This window comes from Vanessa tameamea, chromosome 18 (genome assembly GCF_037043105.1).
Source record: "Vanessa tameamea isolate UH-Manoa-2023 chromosome 18, ilVanTame1 primary haplotype, whole genome shotgun sequence".
Lineage (NCBI taxonomy): Eukaryota > Metazoa > Arthropoda > Insecta > Lepidoptera > Nymphalidae > Vanessa > Vanessa tameamea.
Window position 1 is genome coordinate 3,297,012 of NC_087326.1, and position 21,352 is coordinate 3,318,363.

The 21,352-nt window shown below is 40.3% G+C and overlaps 1 protein-coding gene across 2 annotated transcripts; it reads left to right on the forward strand.

The window, feature by feature from the left end:
• The first annotated feature begins 236 nt into the window (after nt 1-236).
• On the forward strand, nt 237-21,178 carry LOC113400172 (dnaJ homolog subfamily C member 13). 2 transcript variants are annotated; one of them, XM_026639647.2, is made up of 39 exons: nt 237-372; nt 684-1,033; nt 1,138-1,484; nt 5,963-6,098; nt 6,197-6,315; nt 6,669-6,815; nt 6,987-7,086; nt 7,460-7,498; nt 8,315-8,487; nt 8,592-8,799; nt 8,944-9,099; nt 9,183-9,425; nt 9,634-9,810; nt 10,074-10,265; nt 10,712-10,920; nt 11,369-11,528; nt 11,617-11,717; nt 11,929-12,103; nt 12,203-12,405; nt 12,495-12,615; nt 12,694-12,858; nt 13,066-13,217; nt 13,297-13,498; nt 13,655-13,840; nt 13,945-14,080; nt 14,152-14,336; nt 14,586-14,774; nt 14,911-15,087; nt 15,420-15,581; nt 15,774-15,986; nt 16,257-16,389; nt 16,507-16,767; nt 16,846-16,958; nt 17,040-17,212; nt 17,384-17,606; nt 17,737-17,904; nt 18,245-18,391; nt 18,513-18,738; nt 18,935-21,178. In XM_026639647.2, the coding sequence occupies exons 2-39, from the start codon at nt 695-697 to the stop codon at nt 19,006-19,008; spliced, it is 6,630 nt and encodes a 2,209-aa protein (XP_026495432.2). In that variant the 5' UTR covers nt 237-372; nt 684-694; the 3' UTR covers nt 19,009-21,178. The 2 variants fall into 2 exon arrangements, with proteins under 2 accessions (XP_026495432.2, XP_026495433.2); XM_026639648.2 differs by lacking the exon at nt 7,460-7,498.
• Nucleotides 21,179-21,352: the final 174 nt, after the last annotated feature.

Sequence of the window (21,352 nt, forward strand, 5' to 3'; positions counted from 1 at the left end):
AATTAAAACGATAATTTGGAATTTTGTTTAAAAAGTTCTAATTAGATTTTTATTATGTGCAGTACTTATAAAAAATATTTATTATTAAGAGAAATATATATAATATTTATTTAAATAATATACTATATATTTATATTTTATATTTTACGATAAGCTGCATATATTTATATTAGATATAGATATAAGACATAAGTTCCATCCAGTAATTTATGTTTTCAAAAGCTAGCAACATCTAATCAAAATGTCAAATTCGCGATTGGTCGGCTAGATTTGAGCTAATATTTTTCATATTTTCCTGAATGTTTTGTATACTATGATAATCCTATCAGATACCAGATGAAATAGTAAATCTTCATCGTTCAACTAAAGACTGTAAGGAATCTTATATATTCGTAAAAACTAGTTTGCATAGTTAGTTTCAAATATTGTTTACACGTCTCCAATATCCTTTTCCAATCTATTTACAAAGGGGAGTATACTTGTTGTCGAAATCAAATTAATTGTTGTAACATATTTTCTTTTAATATACTTCTAAAATTACGAAACATAAGGTGTAAATGAGCGAAAAGTTAATTTAAATTTTGCAATTACCTTCTTTATTATTCGGCCTTATTATCTGTATACCCCTTTCGAATGACATTATATGTAAGTAATCTAATTTCCAGGTTTTTTATGATTTACAGGCAATGATAAGATGATTCCACTCAAAGACAACCAAGATGTGGCAGCTTTCCTTGTCACAAAACACTCTTGGAAAGGAAAGTACAAAAGAGTATTTTCCATTGGCACTCATGGGATCACAACATATAATCCAGATCGCTTGGAGGTGACAAATAAATGGCTGTACTCAGACGTGGTCACCATTGCTTCATCCAAGCATTCAAACTCTGTTGCAAACCATGACTTCACACTTGTCATGAAAAAGGACAAAAAAATAGATTCAATGAAGTTCTCTTCTGAACATAAATGTCTTATTTTAACAGAGGCTTTTAAATATAGACACTTGTTTTCAGAAAAGCCCAAAGACATTTTTGTGAGTATAACCTTCAATGAAACCTAAATAATACTATAAGTACAGAACCTTAACCTTCTTTATTATATTTGACCAATATTTTTAATCACTGATCATTGTTATAGAGGTATCAAGCATACAAACATCATTGGAGTGGTACACGATTACCCATTGTGCTTGAAGTTGGCCCGTGCTCATTAGAACAGCTGGACCCATCAACGCACACATTGCTGGCTAGTTACCCCTACAGTGATATACAAGGCATTCTTCCTGTAAGAGACATACCGGGAGGATTCGTACTAGCTGTTGGAGGATATAGTCGTCTTCACTTATTTTCCAATACTATGGATCATCAAATTATTATTAATAAAATGCTTGAAATGGCTAGTTTAACGATGAGCATAAGTATAAAAGTACTTTCTGCAACCATTACAGTTGATGATTACCACAATCAAAGATTTGGCAAATACAGGTAAGATAAAACAATATCCAAGTACAAAGAGATAAAGCATTACATTTTACAATAATAAGTATTGTTTAAAATATTGGCAGTAATGTTGCTAACATTTGTGATATTTATAAACATTAATAGCATAAATAATTATCTTATTTATTACTTAATTGAATTACAGCTTCATTATTTAATTATTAACTGAAAGGAAAGCAAACTTTCCCAAATTCATTATCAAGTATCAACTGCAGTAGTGTTTAAGCAATTTATGTTTAATTAATGTGTCTCATTTTTCTAATCATGTTTTCCTTTATACCTAATTATAATTATTAAAATGACCTTCGACATACTTTTTATCTGTTCTATTTAAAATCATCATATCATGTATGAAACAATTGTGTTAATTTATTATCATAGCATTGAACATAGGATTGGGATATGCAGTCATAAGAATGAGTCACTGTTTGTCTATCGATGATTCCTTTTTATATACTGTTTATTATTTGATAATTCTTTTTAAAGTAAAAGTAACAAAACATATGTTCTTTGTTGTATTTTATTAGAACATAAAAAAAAACATCAAAACTTTATAATTACATTCTATTTTTATAGCATCAGTAATTAAAAATAATGATAATAATGTCTTCCTTGCAAGATATGTGCACAAGTCTCTCAAGTGTACTCTTTATTCCCTCATTCTTATAATCCAATTGGTCAGCAATCTGATACTATGAGTTATAGAACAAGACCAATAACTTTACATGCTTTTTGAGGCACGGGAATGTAATCATTACTAATTTTGTAAATATCAGATTGATATAGAGAATATAAAAATTTTACCTTCCAATAAAATTTGTATTACGTTTCCTAAGGCGTCCGAAGTCCGTTATGAGAGAGTACCTTATCTTCAAACCGATTTCCGCTAGATGTCGCTGGCAGGTATTGATTTGTATATAGGTGTCACAAGCGCCATTTTGACTTCATTGTTTAACTCATAATGGTATGATCGCCCAGGTAGACATTACCCGGACTTCGGACGTCTTAGGAAACATAATACAAATTTTATTGGAACGTAAAATTTTTATATTATGTGTTTCGGTTGACGTCCGAAGTCCGTTATGAGAGACGTGTTTGTCATCTCTCAGTTATTAGGCACATATCCGAAACCCTAAATTGTAAGTGCGGAGTAATTATGTTGTAGTAGGGACTGTAAAATATTTGGTTAATGATTTTTCTGTTGTATGCTTATCTGTTGTTTTGATTTGTTTTTGATAGAATTTTCTAAAAGTTATTTCATTTTGCCAGTTTGCCTTACACAGAATTTCATTGATTGGATAGTTTTCTATCCAATTCAGTGATGAGACTGCTGATCTACAGCTACCGGGGGACGCGTGTATGCCTGCCTCTTTTAATAGATTTTTAACCCATCCACCTATAATTGTAGGGGATGCCGGCTGAAATGGGGTTTTAGGTGTAATGAAAAGGTTTTTAAGAGGGCCTCTGACATTCTCAGTAATATTTTTCAGAGCCCATTACCAAAAAACTGGATTTGTATTTTCACCTGGAGCAATTAAGAATGTCCAGGGGGATTGTTGATATGAGGCAGAGTCCGTTTTAGACCCGAACTTGGGGTATAGTGTAATAGAATCTATATTGTCAATGAAGCATTCTTCGTCAATGTGTAGTAGAGTCAGGTCATGAACCCTACGGCCAGATGTTAATAGTTAGATTAAAGCCGAGTCTCAAGATGTCGTATAAAGAATAATTAGGAGCAGTGTTCTTTAAGTATTCAATCGCGACCCTCGCATCCCATATCGGGGCTTTTGTAACTAGCGGTCTAGCTAGTGAGATTGCTTTAAGAATGTGTTTTACGATGTGACTGCTTGCCATCTTTGTGTCTGTTATAGTTTCGCAAATCGATGATATTGTGGATTTATGAGTAAGAATTGTACGGTATGCTAAGTTCTTAGTTAAAAACAAATGTGCTAGGTAATGTGCTACTTGAGAGGGCTTAGGCAATTGTGGTGAGACATTATTCTCACGACACCAGAGGGACCATTTATTCCAGATGGGGGCGTAGGTCTTGAGGGTCAAGGGCCTCCAGCATGAGGTAAGGAGCTTCTTTTCATTGGGGCACCATGCCTCTGTTAATGCATCCCACCCGAAATTCGCCAGGCCTCCAGTTGTAGGTTGTTGATGTGGGCTGGAGCTTGGTCGATTAAATAGTCGTCCAGGTAAACTACTAGTCGAATATCTTTGGAGCGTAAGACCTCGGCGGTCCAGTTGGGGACTGACGCGAATATTCTGGGTGCTAATGCCAGGCCGAACGGTAGGCACGTCATTTGCAGAAGGCAACCCTTGTAGCGGATGCGAAGAAAACATCGGTGCTGATGCCTTATTGGTAGTAAGCCTGATTGATATCCAATTTTATCATCCAGTCGCCTGGTTGAAGGAATTTGGACATGTAGTGATGAAAGAGATGAAAGGATTTTGGTACCATGAATTGATTTAAGGCCTTCAGGTTTAAGATGACTCGAGCTTTTCCATTGTTCTTGGTTTTCAGAAACAGTGGAGATATGAAGGACGGGGTCAGAGGTGCAAACTCTAATACTCTGGCCTGGACCATGCAATGGATTTCCGATGTCATTTCCTTTGTAATTGGGGTTTGGAATTTTGCTAAAAAATCTGGTGTTGGTGGAATTAATGGCGGTGTTTGATTGAATGGGATTAGGCAGCACGTCATTATTTTCAATATTGTCTTTGGAGGGTTATACTGGGCCCAGGCATCTTGATAGTGCCTAATCCAACCTCCTGAAAACTCTAGAGTCATTTTTGCTTTTTGTTTGGTTTTCGGGGTCCTCTGTTGTTGCGACCCCCCCCCCCCCTTTTTATCGTTGAAGTTTTCGTAGTGTCTTCGATAACCAGGGACATTTTTCTCAGGGTGATTTGCTTTTGGTGCAGGAAATGGCTTTTCTTGAAAAGAAGTAGATGCATCAGGGGATTTTGGGCGAGTAGGGCATTGAAGCTTGCTCTGTTTTTGCAGTTTTTCTATACCACCTAATTTTTGTATGTATGCAGTCAGAAGTTGGGGGTTATACATATACTCCGAAGAAGGTGGTATTTTTCCTATACCTTCCTTTACGTATTTGTCTTTCAGGGGTTTTAAAAGTGCTCGACGACCTTGTTCCAGCATCTCAGCGCGTTTGCCACAGATTATTTGCAAAATATCGTGGGACACTGTTTTATAATTTGAATCCCTACCAAACAACTCACATAACTTATCGTAGAGACAGTTAGGTTTCAGGTTTACATTAGGATTCGATGACCAATTAATGAGTTCTTGTAAAGCCGAGTTCACGGTCTCATTTTGTGTTAAAAAAGCATTGGACAGTGCCGCATAGTTTCTTTCCATTGGGCCCCATCTAATGGGGGTGTAAGGGTCTTCTAATTTCCTTAGTTCCTCATTGATGTTTAACTCGGTAAATGCTGGTGACGCTGTATACTTTTTTTGGATATCGATGTAACGGACTGCATTCCAGTCCGGTGAATCGAATCTTTGCATGGTTGAAATTTTAGTTACTCTATCTGGGATAGCTTTTACAATTTTAGGTTTTTTGACCCATACGTTTAGCTCTGCAATATCTGTTTTGAGAGGCGGCGGTTGTAAAAAATTTTCACTAAATATTGCTGGGGTACTTGGAGAATTTGTGTGAGGGAGGCTGGTCGAAGCTGCGGAATTATGTGACACGTTTGAGCTCGACTGTGTAGCGGTTGCGGGGGCTAGGCTAGCCGATAGAATATTATTAACTTGACTGCTGATGATGTGGAGCCATTGCCCTGACTACTATTCACACTATCACTGTCACTCGAAGGTTCCGAATTAGGACGTGATCTTTTCTTTAGGTTGAACGCGGGTACATTTTCCTCCATTTTGGTTAACGAGTAACGGAAAAAGCCAATATCACTAGTGTGATTTAATTTGAAACTACTGGGGATTAATTTTCTACTTAACAATCTCGAAAATTATACTTTATATTCTTATATTTGAAAATAAAGAAAAACGCGACTTAATAATTGCGAGTATGTTCACGGTTTGAAAAATAACGCAACAATGAAGTCAATATGGCGCTTGTGACACCTATATACAAATCAACACCTGCCAGAGAGCGCCAGCGTATTCCGTTCAAATAGGATTTAGTAACGAAAAGCCAGCGACATCTAGCGGAAATCGGTTTGAAGATAAGGTACTCTCTCATAACGAACTTCGGACGTCAACCGGAACACATAATATCTTACACATAATACAAATGATTACCATTAAAAACAAATGAATTTTATCTATCTGTATAAGTATAGCCAATATTATCATTGGAAAGTAATATCTGTTATTAAAGATTGGAATTTGTTATAATTTAAATCAAAATATCATACTGTACATACATAGCAGTATGATTCCATATTATATATAGTATGATATTTTCATATTATTTAATTTTCAGTGGTGATCAACACCAAACTTCATTAAGTGAGTTTATGGTCCACAAGGTGAATCCCGCTCGACATATGGAACCAATGCGCAGGACTCTTTGTCTATCTGACACTTGCATTCTTGAAAGAGATCCACAGACTTATTCTGTAAGTTGTTTAGAAAAACAAAAAGAAGTTTTAAATAATCAAGTTTTTTAAGTATTGTTTTTCATGGATTATATTAATTGTTATTTACAAAATTGCAGGTCGTATGTTTGAGGCCGCTAAGCGACGTTTTTGCTTTAATTCGTGATCCCGAACACCCTCAAAAGTTCTCAATCGAATACTTAAATGGACAGACTCGGACATATTTGGCTGGAGAGCGGTTAGAGATGAAATGATTTATTTTTGTAATTTTAAAATTCTTCATATGAATAATAATCTGAACATAAAAGTATTTTAGATTAAATTGTTATCTAGGTACACATAATACTGTAAAATGTTTACATGTACATATGTAATAGTTTGTCATATTTGACACTTTCATTTATCATATGTTACTTCTTCCCAGAATTTCTGGATAGAAATAGAATATGTTGATTTTTAGTTCATATAATATCCTGTATTATTTTAATTACACTAACCGATGATGTCACTTGTACGGATCAAATTGGGCAAAAATAAAATTATCAAATTGAAAAAGAAAAATAACAGAATCACAATAAGATCTTGATGCAGGGACGCGCTGCTGGCGTCGCTGGTGGACGGCGTGCGCTCTGCGGGCCAGCGCGACGTGCACGTGCGCTCGGCACGCACGCCGCGCGGGTACCGTCTCGGCCCGCTGCACCACGCCGTGGACGAGGAGACGGAGGCCAACCATCTCAAGTGGGTTAAGCTCCCTACAATTCTTTCTCTTATTTCTCGATTTGATAATAGAATATATTTAAAAAAAAGAGATTTTATTATTTGACACCATATCTTTTTCAATAGTATTAACGTAAAAAATGATTTAGTAGGAAATATTTTTATAAAAAAAAAATCATTCGTTTTCTACAGGTTATTTCAAAATCCAGTGGCCATGTCAAGATCAGAAGTTATCGAACGATTTAATGCAAATGTTGGTTACAGCGGTCTCATATACTCGGTCAGCCAAGATGTAGGTTTTGTTAATTTAATATTGCTGTTGCTTTATGTTGTCATGCTTTCGCTAACTTTAAATAATTATAATTATATTAGACATAGACATATGTACATTAACATTTATGCCCATCTATTCCATTATGCTCTATTGACAGATTTTTTAATTTACTGCCAAGTTAGTTTATTTTTGTCATAATATATTATTCGACATTTGTAATTACCAGTGTACATTTTTTTAAATTATATTTATTTAATAAATTTTCGATTGAGCATTTCTGATTTTAAATATTAATTTTTAAATGTATATTTTGAATGACTAATTTGCACGATTTGTTGCTCCTTCATAGTCATTTTATTGGGCATGTTAATTTGATATTGTTGCCTTATAGGCTCGTCCCCTGTTGTGGCTGTTTCTTACGTGGGATCTTGTAAGTCCCTCACAATGTTATTTTTATCTGTCCCCTCGCCTATTTGCAATACATGAGCCAGCCTTAAACTAGACTCTGAAGATTAACATATTGTTATTAAATAATTAATACGAATATATTATATTGCTATACTTATAAAATAAAAAATAAACTATGTTTTATAAATTAACGATATATTAATATTATTTTATAAACAACTAATGTTTACCAATATTAATGTTATATTAAATCAAAAAGTTATGTTGAATCAACCAGGTATTGATTGCAAGAGTTAAATAGTTTCTAAAGGATTAAAACATATTACAAGTGTATACTATAACATAATCGAGAAGAAAAAAAAAATCAACATCTTTAAATCGAAATTTTACAGAAAGAGAAGAGTAGTTAAGGCTGACTCTGTCATATACATCACACCTTGGGATAAACACTTCATATAGTATCGCATTACTGACATGGGGCTTTGTGTTCGTTCTATAAATGTACAAAGCGGTGTGCAATAGTCTTATTTATATACAGTAATAATTTTCGCGCTATCGATAAAAATATTTTTTCTTCCATTTCGTTCATTACATTCAGTCATCGTTGCTTTGAATTTATCAAATATTTTTATTTAAGGACGCAATGTAAATAATGCAATGTAATGTAAATAAAATCTAAATGTTCATAAAAAATATTGTTTTTATGAGTGTTATTGACTGAGATATCTTAAGTTTATTTACTTAAATATCGAATTTTTCTAATGTTTAATTTCATCTCAAAGAAAATTAAAATGTATTAAAATACAAAACATTGTAATAGTAAAGTCGATTTCCACAGCGACTGTTTGCGGAGAATAAGGAGAAGTTGATCACGGGAGCTCTGAGTGCGATCATGAGCAGTGGGCCCTCGGGCTCCAACCTGACGCTACGCGAGCTGGAGGCCCAGTTTCACGCGCTGCGGAGATTGTGCGCCAGCAAAGTTGGCTTCGCGGCCTTTACCGCACTACCCGGGTAAAGAAAAAGCCTCACGAGTGTAGCCAATTTAATTACCCCCTATTAAAACGAATCACACTTAGAGCTACTCCTGCGACTAAAATCGTCGGCGCCCCCCGCAGGTTCCGCGAGTGGATGGGCAGCGCCGTGGTGGGCGCGCTGCGGCGCGAGTGCGCGGCCTGCTCGCACGCGGCGCTGGACGCGCTGTGCGCGCTGCTGCAGCCCATGCACGCCGAGCCCGACCTGCGCCAGGAGCAGCTCAACAAGGCCAGCATGCTCGCCTCGCTGCCCTTCCTCGACGGCCTGCTGGCCATGTGGGCCGCGCACGTCGTCAGTATATTATGTCGTTTATCTTGTGCTGTATCGGATCATACGAGTGACTTATTATAGAACTGAAATATGAGCGTTTCGCTTCGTAAGATGAGATCAGTGATTCGAGTTTCGTCAAATTATTTATGACGATCGCTTGCCTAGACGGCGGGCACCGGCGCGCTGGTGGTGGCGGCCATGTTGGACTTCCTGACTTTCGCGCTGTGCGTGCCCTACAGCGAGACCACAGACGGGAAACAGTTCGACCAGCTGCTCGAGATGGTGGCCGGTCGGGGACGCATGATCTTTAAACTTTTTGAGGTAATACAATTTTAAAATTAACTATATTTTTTTACACAAACGGAACGTTCGACTTGTATAATTTATATTGCAAATGTCCGCAGCACCCGTCGGCGGCCGTGGTGAAGGGCGCGGGGCTGGTGGCGCGCGCGCTGGTGGAGGAGGGCGGCGGGGGGGTGGGCTCGCGGGTGCAGGCGCTGGCGCTGGCCGAGGCGGCGCTGCCGCGCCACCTGCTGCACGCGCTGTACGCGCCCGCGCGTCTGCAGCGCCGCCACCTGGCGCGCCACCTGGTGGCGCTGTGGCTGGTGGACCACGCGCCCGCCGCCGACCTCATGCGCCGCATCATGGTACGCTCCCACCCCTCTACCTGCGGTTATGGAGTCGGTATTTTACCACTTTACCTGGACGAGACTAAAAAAAGTTAAATAATTATTACTGCGTTTTATATCGATCGCGCCTATCGGAAACATTTTATATTAAAAAAGTTAACTTAATCGTGCGTGCTTAAGATTCGATCGCAAAGTTGAAATAGTAGTTACCTTGGTGGTCCGTCAGCCGTCGGGTCTCCTGGCGTTCCTGGAGTGCAGCGAGGCGCCGCCGGCGGCCGCGCTGGAGGAGCAGCGCGTGGAGGAGCGCGACAACCTGCAGCTGGCGCAGGCCGCCGCCCGCCCGCGCGCGCCGCACTGGGAGGCGCTCGAGCGACAGGTCAAGTACGTCGAGAAGCACCTCGAGGTGAGCGGCTCCCGGCCTTGAGAACTAGCGTTATAGCCAAGTGGTCGATTTCGATCTATTCATCTGTTCTGTTCATAAGTTATGGTTTTTTTTTGTTCAGGGTTAAAATTGTGTCAAATAAATATTTGATAAAAAATCCCTTTTTTTAAACATAAAAGTCTTTACTGCGACATATATTCAAGATCAACATTTTAAACAATTTTTAGGAATTTGGAGATATTATTCTACACTACTACAACGATTGAAATATTTTGTCCTCATAGCATTACGCATCGTTAGCAATACAGCATTGGGCTCAGAGGACGCGGGGTACGGATCCGCGTAAGGAGATCCGCGATCGACCCGTAGTGCTGAGGAGGCGCAGGGAGCGAGTCAAGTCTACTGCGAATTGGCCGATGTTCTACTATCAATTTCATCGGGACCACGCGTTACCTAACCTCATATGGAATCACACCGTATGTATTATTCGTAATTTGATCTCGTAAATAGAATCTTAATTATGTATATATGATTTTAACAGCAGGAGGAGTAAAGATAAAGAAACATCGTTGACCTTGAATAACACCGTTGCTTAAGATCTAAATAACCGGGGGATTTGTCCTATATTTTCAATATGGATATATTAATCCAGAAATGTTTGAAGTGCATATTACACCAGAGCTATTAGTAAAGCATATGGAATATACAAATCTAAGGTTTGCTTATCTTAACTCCTCTTGTCGTTGGAATATACTATAAACAAAATTCTTTGTAAAAAGTATTTGGCATTCGTTGTAAACATACTACTGCAATAAAACGTTTGACCTATTTTAAAGGTAGGGTGTAGATTATTCCATAATACGTATTGAATAGTACTCGCGGGTGGTATCTGACGGAGTGGTATCTGCTGAATGTGCTCCAGACGCGCGAGGAGCTGCGCAGCGCGCTGGAGAACGAGCTGCGCGCCTTCGCCTCGGACCGCGAGGTGGCGGGCGGCACGCTCACCTCGTGGAACCACGCCGAGCTCGAGGTGCACTACCAGTGTCTGCAGAACGAGGTCAAGATCGGGGACTACTACCTGCGCATCCTGCTCGAGCAGCGGGACAACGACGACAGCCCCATTCGCAAGTCGTGAGTCATCATCAAAGTCGTCGATGTACTTCCAAGATGATATTTATACTCCATTTATTACATAATTAATATAATTGGGCGACTTTTTGATATGGAGTTTGGACGCAAAATTCAAACATTTTTATGTAGAATCTACATTATGTAACTATTGACTTTCTTGATGGTTTAAGAAACGAGTCAAAAGTGCTCATAAAAAAACCTTTTCATATTATACTTTTCATATTACCTTTGAAATATTCAACTTGAATGATCTTGAATAGAGTTTATAAAAAATAGGTTACTAGATTAGAACAAACTTAGTAATTGATTCTTCCTCATTGGCTTTTATGAGTATATGACAATTTTCTAATTATTATCTTGGTGTTTTTATTCCTACCCCATATACAATTCCTGCCTAAACCTTTAGCTTCATGTAATTTATCATAAACCATGTGTTTCAACCTTCCAGATACGAGTTCTTTAACGACTTATATCATCGGTTCTTATCCACGCCTAAAGTGGAGATGAAATGCATGTGTTTACAAGCAATGACGATAGTTTATGGCCGTTATTATGAAGATATTGGTCCATTCGCTGACACCAAATACATTGTGCAAATGCTGGACAGGGTATGATTAAATTTGCAATGGGTTTAATAAAATTTACAATTTTTTCAATATTCCGTAAATTTTTATTACACTTTACTTTGTTTTTCAGACGTGCGACAGGATGGAGAGAGATAGACTTGTGCAGTTTCTGTCTAAATTGATTCTCCACAGAAAGAATGTCAGCGAGATATTGGAATGGAATGGGATAAGGTTAGTGATTTTTTTTGTTAGTATGACTGCAAAGCTGTTCTATAGAAGGTGTAAAAGATACGTGACAGTAGTGGTCACAACATTTTGTTTAAAAAAAATTTATATAAGAAAAAAAATTTAAAAACATCAAATTAAGAGGCATTATTTTGTTTCATCAATAATATATAAAGTGCAATGGTGATCAGTAAGACTTAAATTTAATTTAATTTAGGATTCTAGTCGACCTGATGACGTTGGCACATTTGCATACGTCGCGTGCAATGGTGCCGACACAGACGAACGTCATCGAGGGGCCGGCGCAGACTGGAGACGGAGACCGCGAGTGGTACTACAACGTGGAGCAAGGCGACAAGGTGCAGCGAAAGGGACCAGTCAGCTTCCAGCAGGTACGTAGTTGACAATATCGCCCCATTACTGTCACCCATTGATTATATTATTTATTTTATGATTTCAGTTTTACATTTGTTTCAAACTTCAATCCGTAGCTAAAGGAATCGTACAAGAGTGGGGAGATAAACAACAAAACGAAGTGCTGGGCCAACAGCATGGAGGGCTGGCGCGCACTGGGCGGCGTGCCGCAGCTGCGCTGGAGCTTGGCGGCGCGCGGCGCGCCCGCGCTCACCGAGACCGAGCTGGCCGCCACCGTGCTCGACCTGCTCGTGGCCTGCGCGCGCTACTACCCCAGCAGGTGAGCCGCTGCGCTGGAGCAGTGTATAGATAGCCTAATAATAAAAAACAAAGTCTCTACGAACGTTCTAATGAAATTTACTGTTGCAGAGACGAAGAAGATGCAGTAATTAGACCGCTTCCCAGAGTGAAGAGACTGTTGTCGGAACCGGCTTGCCTGGCGCATGTCGTACAGTTGCTCCTAACTTTTGATCCTATACTCGTGGAAAAGGTACGTACCACGCGAATATTAAAGCATTATGTTTGTAACAATCGCCAAATAAATGTTACATTCTTTAATACTTTTTAGGTGGCGACACTATTGTATGAAGTGATGCAGGACAATCCCGAAATATCGAAGTTATATCTTACGGGTGTATTCTACTTTATGCTTTTATATACTGGTTCGAATTTATTGCCGATTGCGAGATTTTTACGGCTCACGCATATGAAACAAGCGTTTCGTGCTGATCAGGTGAGTTGATTTTAATGCTGTATTATATTAATTTTATATATATTGTAAAAACTATAAATTGTGGGCGTATTTTTAAGCTGTAAACGTTCAACCCATATAGCTAATATTTCGACAATAATTACAATATATTTAAACTGTTTTAATTTTAATAAGTAGTAATAACTTTATTTATGGTATAAATTACTATATTAAATTATAATATTTCAGACAAGTTCCGACATAATGCAACGATCAATCTTAGGCCAGTTGCTACCGGAGGCTATGGTGTGCTATCTGGAGAATCATGGTGCCGAAAAGTTTGCCCAAATCTTCCTCGGCGAATGGGACACACCAGAAGCTATATGGAATTCTGAAATGAGGTTAATGAAGATATTTAAAAATATTTGATGAAAATATTATTCTCCTAGTGACAGGATCATCATCCTTAAAATATTCCAGGCGTATGCTGATAATGAAGGTGTCTGCGCACATCGGCGAGTTCACCCCGCGCCTGCGCGCGCACATCGCGGCGCGCTACCCCTACCTCGCCATCCCCGCCGTGCTCTACCCGCAGCTCCGCAACGAGCTGTTCTGCAACATGTTCTATCTGCGACACCTTTGCGATACGCAACGCTTCCCAGACTGGCCAATTCCCGACCCGGTAACTAGTTTTTTAACGGCTGACTGCTTCACATAATATAATGGTCATAGAGAAATTAGTTAAAAATTAGCGTTTAAAAAGTGACAGAGAGAGAGAGAATGAGAAAATATTTATTTAGAGTGCTGAATAATTTATACTTTTATTCATCATGTTCAGGTAGGTTTGCTGAAGGACGTGCTGGAGGCGTGGCGACGCGAAGTAGACAAGAAACCGGCCTCGATGACGGCAGAACAAGCCTTCGCGGCGCTCGGCCTCGAGCCCGGGCAGGACGAGGGTGCCGTGCGCAAGGCTTACTACCGGCTCGCGCAACAGTTCCATCCCGATAAGAACCCCGAAGGCAGAGTGAGTCGAGATCTTTACTCGCATATCTGTGATTGCAACCTATCGCTATTGTGATGGTCTAACATTCTTTTTATTATAAATATTAAAATTTTGTTTCCTTCTAGGACCGTTTCGAGGCTGTGAATCAAGCGTACGAGTTCCTCTGCAGTAGGAACGTTTGGAGCGGTGACGGTCCTAACACGAATAACATTCTTCTCATACTACGTACTCAGACGATATTATTCCAAAGATATTCTGAAGGTAACCGAATTTCAGTTCAGGTGATCGTCATCTCAGTGTTTCCCGTTGACTAAACGAGTGTTTCCCCGTAGTGTTGGCTCCGTACAAGTACGCAGGGTACGGCGCGCTGCTGCGCACGGCGCGGCTGGAGGCGGAGGCCGAGGCGCTGTTCGCGCGCGACACGGCGCTGCTGCCGGCCGCCTGCGAGCTGGCGCACGCCACGCTGGCCTGCTCCGCGCTCAACGCGGAGGAGCTGTGCAGGGAACGCGGCCTCGAGGTACCCCACGCGGGCTGATTCATTATGAACGGTCGTACAAACATGTTGCACATTGTGTTATTGTTGTACATAGAGGTTTGATAAGGAATAAGTGTATTTCTAATATTATAATATACATAATTGATTGAAATTGATACTAGTGATGTCGACATGGTTGTATAATATATACAAAATTGCTTTAACTAGCAATTGAACTTTAATATATGTATTATGGAGTAGTTTTGAATTAGAGCTCTGTGTTTCTCGTAGGTGCTGCAAGAGGCGCTGTCCCGTTGCGTGTCGGTGCTGGGCGGCAGCAAGGAGGGCAGCACGGCGGCCGCGGTGTGCATGCACTGCGCGCGCTGCTTCGCGGTCGCCGCGCGCTTCCCGTCGTGCCGCGAGGCCGCCGCGCAGCTGCCGCAGCTCTGTGCCGACATCGTCCCATTGCTGCGCCGACCGGTGAGTGTGCCATCGACGTGCGATTGAGTGTAAGATATATACGTTCAATTTTAGTAATTAATTAAATTAAGTTTATTTTATTGAAGTAAGTGTTTTTTGATGGATGAATTCAAAATATAAATGATTACATCGCCAGGAGTTGGGCGAGACGGCGTGTGCTGGTGCAGAGGCGGTAGCGGCGCTAGCAGCGGACGCACAGTGCCGTGCTCGCTTCGCCCGAGCTCACGTCCTGCACGCACTGCTACCCGCCGTGTTGCGTTACGATTACACCTTGGCCGAGTCCGGCCTGCCTAACGAGGGTGACAACAAACAGGTCCATGAATATTTTATAATTTACGAAGATTTATGAAGTGTAGGGGGGTAAACCGCTTCGTTACCTAACGCGTTACAGCGCGAGTCTCTTTGGCTTTCCTTTCTCTTACGCATACGGCAGAGGTAGGCAGGCATCTCCTCTCTCACTCTAACCCACAGCGCTAGCCGCATTTCGGATAGATGTTTTTTTAAGATATCACTTCTGTTGGGCGTCCGGAGATGCAGTTTTCTTGTTTGTATCATAACCATATTTTAATATCTAATAATTAAACAACTATCAGTAGAATATGTCAGCTCGCTTTGATTTTCAATATGAGCCGTAAACGTTTGCAGGAGGTGGCCAATCGCCTCGCGAAGCAGAGCGTGTCCGCGCTGGCGGCGCTGTACGGGCCGCACGCGGACGCGGGCGCGGAGGACGAGCGCGTGCGCACCGCGCTGCACGCGCTGCTCACCCCCTACTTGTGCGACAAGCTGGCGGGAGACGACACGCACGAGGTGAACTCATATTATGCTAACTTACAACAAATACGTCTTGCTCTATAGCTGATATAATATTTTGTACGTTTATTTTATTTATTTAGTACGTTTTGTTTTATACGAATCGGTCATGTTTAAATATTTTACATAATTATTATAAACCTTATGTACGTTTAAGGTTTCTAATTTTCCACTTAATATTAATTTCAGCTTCTCAAAACCCTGACATCGAACTGGCGAACACCGTACCTGGTGTGGGACAACAGCACGCGTGCTGAGCTGCAGGAGGCGCTGCGAGACAAGCCCGCGGGCGACGACGCCGCGCTGGTGCCGCCGCTGCAGTACTCAGCGCACGAGGGACTGCTGGCTGTCGGCGGCGTCTATCTGCGGATATACGATGAGCTGCCCGACTATCCCATAGAGGTAAATATATAAGAATGGAGAGGGAGTACATCATGAGCAAGTCATAGTCTACTGCTGGCCATAGGCATATATCATATATAGCAGTCGATTGTGATGGCCCAAATTTCCCGGTCGGGTCATCAAGATGGCGTTCGAAATTATATATACATACACAAAATTTTAAATGCTCTCAAAGTTTGTTAATTATCTGTGTAATTTATGGCATTAACCATTGTATACGTTTAAGAAATTAATTCACCTCCGTTATATTAAAAAAAACTAATTTTGCAGAATCCACAACAGTTTGTCCTAGACTTATTGAAGTTTATTCAAGAGGAGACACATGCGGATATAACAGAAGAGAGAGCCGAGCACATCACGTTGGCATTAAATGCTCTCGCCAATTGTATTATAAAAAATCCAGGTACCATCTTTTACTTTAAACGTGACCTCGTATTGTAATATTTAGTTTATTATTCTCTATGTATATATATAGCTGGTAGTGAGATATATTTCTATAACGAAACATCGGCTTCGGCAGGCGTGGAGATCCAGTGCATCGGCCAGTTCGGTCTGATATTCGGGCTGATGTCGGCGCGAGCGCTGCCGGCGGCGTCGCAGGCGGCCGTGCAGGTGGCGGCGGCGGCGGCGCGCAGCCGCGAGTGCGTGGATGAGGTGGCGGCCGGCGCGCTGCTGGGGCACCTGCTGCCGCTGCTGGCGCCGCCGCCGCGCTCCGACGCGCTCTCCGCCCTGTCCGCGCTGCTGTCCGCCACGCCGCTCGTGCGGGAGGCGCTCGCCAAAGGTGACCTCCGACCGCCGACCGCCGACCGCAGTCGAGAATCTATTTCTAAATATATGTAATGAATTTGATCGATTGCAGGTGCTGTGATTTACTTATTAGATTTATTCTGCAACTGTAATATACCGGAAATGAGGGAGATGGCGGTCGAACTGTTGGCGCGTATGATGGCCGACAAGCTTCACGGACCTAAGGTACGCGAGTGTCGAGAGCTATATTCCATCGTCGCCCGCTCCTCGCCGAATACTCGTAGAGTACGAACGCTCGCTTTTCAGGTGCGGTTGACGATCTGCCGCTACGTGCCGAGCGTGTTCGCGGAGGCGATGCGCGAGGCGGGCGCGGCGGCGGCGCTTCACGCCTTCGACGCCAGCCACGAGCACCCCGAGCTGGTGTGGGGCGACGAGCTGCGCCAGCGCGTGCGCGCGCACCTCGTGCAGCTGCGGGACCGGTTACGATACTTTCCTTTTGTAACAGATATTTGCTTTAGTTTGTATAGTGGAGACGTCTTGAAGACATAAACGAATGAAATACTGGTTAATAATAAAGTTGCTAGTTGAAGAGGATATAGTTTGGGACTTCAATTACTGGAATTAATATTGTTACTAATTTTGTTCCTTAGACATTACACGAATCAAATCCGGGACCCGTCGGCTTTGTTCGAGGAGCGCGATGTGACGGAGCACAACGAGGACGCGTGGGCGCCGCCCGGTGAGGTTGTGGTGGGAGGCGTCTACCTCAAGCTGTTCCTTCAGAATCCAACCTGGAGTCTGCGCAGTCCCAAGCGATTTTTACAGGAGTTGGTCACAGAGACACTGTCGTCGCTCAATAAGGACTCGTCGGAGGTAAGCTCGGAGAAGTATCGACGAAATTTAGATCGATTTAAGATTTCAATTAAATAGCACATATATAAAGTGGAGTTTTCAACTGTCACGTGCACTTACACAACAATACATTTCCAATGTGGCTCGCCAGGGCAGTCGCGGCGACACGTGCGCGCGCGCCCTGGCGGCGCTGCTGCGCGCGCGGCCCGCGCTGTGCGACGCGTGCGCGCAGCTGGGCGAGCTGCCGCGCCTGGCTCGCCTGCTGCCCGTGTGTCCGCGCCACGCCGTGCCCGTGCTCGGCGCGCTCGCGCACACGCAGGTACGCTCTCCGAAGTACGACTACGGTTTCCAAATCTTTTAAATGTGGAAAGTATATCTTGTTTCTTTTAAGCTCCAGAGCTCCTTTGGTTAAGATAATATAATATCAAAAACTGTTTTTTTTTTTAATGTTTAAAGGTCTACAATACAAAATGACAATCACAAAAATACACATGATTACATTTTTCATGATGTAGACACGACATGCGTTTAATATAGTACCAATTAGCGTCTAGTCCATGAGAGCATATATTTTTTTTGTTTGCTTTCATACATAAGACTGATTTAGACATTAAACAGGTATAATACAAATAATAAAATAATAATATTTTTTTGTGAAGGCTTGTGTCATGGCGCTCGGCCAAACTGACGTCATGAGCGGACTCAAAACTGCAGTCAAGACGTGTCGAGAAGTGGTCGGCGGCGCCTGCGACGCATTAGCTGCTATATTCAATAGCACAGTCAATACCGACAAGCTTGTGCTGCAGGTATGGTTTATACTGCTCGATTATTAATATTATAACATGACCTCAATATGTTCTACTTGTAGTGTAAACAAAGGTGGAGTGTCTCCGTAGTAATGTAGTAACGAAGTAATGTTTTGCGCAGGCGCTGGAGTGCGAGCTGGTGGGCGAGCTGCTGGCGGTGTTGGAGGCTCGCTCGCTGGAGGGCAGCGCGGCGGCGCGCGTGGTAGGCGCGCTCAAGGCCATGAGCCGCGCGGGCGTGCACGCCGAGCGCGTGCGGGCGCAGCTGGCGCGCTCGCCCGTGTGGGACCAGTATTCTGCCCAGCGTCACGACCTTTTCATATCTGCACCGCAGCACCACTCTATTGCCGGTCGGTCGCTTTCTTCTCTAGATTAATACGTGGAGTTGTTTTGAAGTCGATCATTTGTATCTTCTGTCCTTAATGTTTTTGATCTAACATCTTTCATTGCTATTGCTTAAACACGTTTTGGATTTTAATGCGTTTTTTTGTAACTTACACATATACTACGATCTAAATTGATTAAAAGTTTCTTGTTCTCGTGCAGCGGCCCCGCAGAGCGCCGGTTACCTGTCGGCGCCGCCGTCCGTGCCGCCCACGCAGCCGCCGCCGCTGGACTGACCGTCGCCGCAACCTCTCGCCCACACCACTTGATCCTCGCCCTCACCAATAAATATGAATTTTATGTGTTATAAAGATCCGTCGTTAACGGCAACAATAAATATAATTCGTTCTTAATCATGTCTGATTATGATATTTAAAAAATATGAAGTGTATCTATTAGGACACTTTCTGGTTCAGTCAAATAAAATAAAATAATGCTTCCTCATTAAATAAGTGTTAACATAAAATTCATTAAATATATGTAACAAATTCCAAGAAAAAATCTATTTTTAGTGCAATAAAAAAGGCAAATTAGTGAAAATGAAAGGCAAACATAACATTATGAACTGCCAAAACGCTATTAATAAATAAAATATTCTAAATTGTATAAAAAGTATAAATACTAGAACACTTGAATTTTAAATCATAATTGATTTTTAGAAGAAATATTGTATCTGGAAGTTTTATAGATATTACATATATGTCGTTGCCTCTGTTTTAATATTATTATAATATGCATCGATGAAAAAAAATAATCATAAATGAATACAATTACATTACTTTTTTATTATCATAATATAAAAATTGCGTTGATTGAAATGTACTTATACTTACTCCAATCACAAAAAAAAACAAAAAGTGTATATTATATAGATGTTAATAAAAAACATTGTTTGAATCTAATCCTTACTCTTATGTTTTCAAATGATCTCTTTCAAATAATTCTTTATATAAAATTTTTCATTCCTGCTTTTTTATAATTTGCAAAGTGTAATTAAATATAAGTTCGAAGCGTGGTTTATGAATATGTATACGTCATAAGTAACGAGGCTAATTGAGAAACGGGGAAATGATTTCTGAGAGGGTTTCGGTGTATACCAGTTATTTTGAATAGTACGGGATTGCATAGTTTTTTGACGACATTACCGTTATATTACCGTTATACAGAACGACAAAATTGAATTTATTAGTCCAAGATTTTTATTAAAATAATTTAATGTTAATTGTACAACGTGCTGTGCATTTGTTTGTTTGTCCTTGATAGTCTTGCCAGAGTCTTGGATTTATATACATTATTTAGCCTTAAAATTAAACTATATAATTTATTAGGTTTCTTACATATTTTTTGTAACTCATTCAATTAATATACATGCCTCATACATTTAAATAAATGTAAAGTAAATAACGAGAGAAATAATAGATATATTATAACTTAAATAATTTAAGTCAAGTGATTGTGTTGCTGAATCTTGTATAATGTTATATTGTATTGTATGAAAATTTGATACCTTGTACGAATCTTAGTGTGATATTACTGTATTAAATTGTAACTTTAATGTTAGTCATATCATAGCGTTAAGAAACGAACGATATAATATATACGAGTTACGTTTACATGATTTTTTTATGTGAAATAGAACTTGTATAAAAACTTCTTCTTGTAATATGATGACGGTACATATTTCGGTGCCGGTATTTTGTTTTATATTTCTTTACAAATATTGGTACGAAGGAATTTAAAACAATCTTTAAGAAAACTCAACAAATCGTTTTTATTCTCTATCTCTCTTAAACAAATTTAAATAACATGTCATTTGACTGATGTGGTTAAAAGTCAAGTGACAAGTAAGTTACTTTAATTCGATTTTTTATCAGGAGACGAGATAATTTTAAATTATGAATGCATTGGTTGGTTGTTTGAAACATATACCGACATTCATATATATATAAATTTAAAAAAAAGTAATTAAATAAATTACATTAAGAATTGTGTAAACGTATCAAGCGATTTTTAATTTGCTCAGGTCTCGAGTACGTCCTAATTATGTTAATATGAAAGAAACGGACTGTCATTTGTTATCGTGTGTACCCAGTTTTATTAAATTAATTTTCAGCTTTTTAATGATGTATATGATGACTAGGAGGTTTTTAAGCTTCAAGGTGATTATGACATCACATTAATTGCTAAGATAAAATGTAAATCATTAAAGTTACATTATATAATGTCAGTACTTTGTTGGCATGTTAGATAGCATATTTTAAAGTAAACCTGGGCGCACATGTGGTAATAAAAGGAGTGAACTGCGATGGCAACACGTGTTGAGAAGAATATGAATGTTTAATATTTTTATATTTAGCAGTAAGCTATACACGTGTAATGTAAAGTAATATATTGAATTGATATTAACCGACTCGTTTTTTGATTTCATAGTATATTCTCATATTTGTATACACACTCATAGTTTCATAGAGAGACTAGCGAACTATGCTGAAGATAATACAAGTGTGTGGGCATACGCACATAGTTTCGTCCTCAATGCCCAATATTCACAGTTTTGAAGGTATGCCAATTCGTCACGGC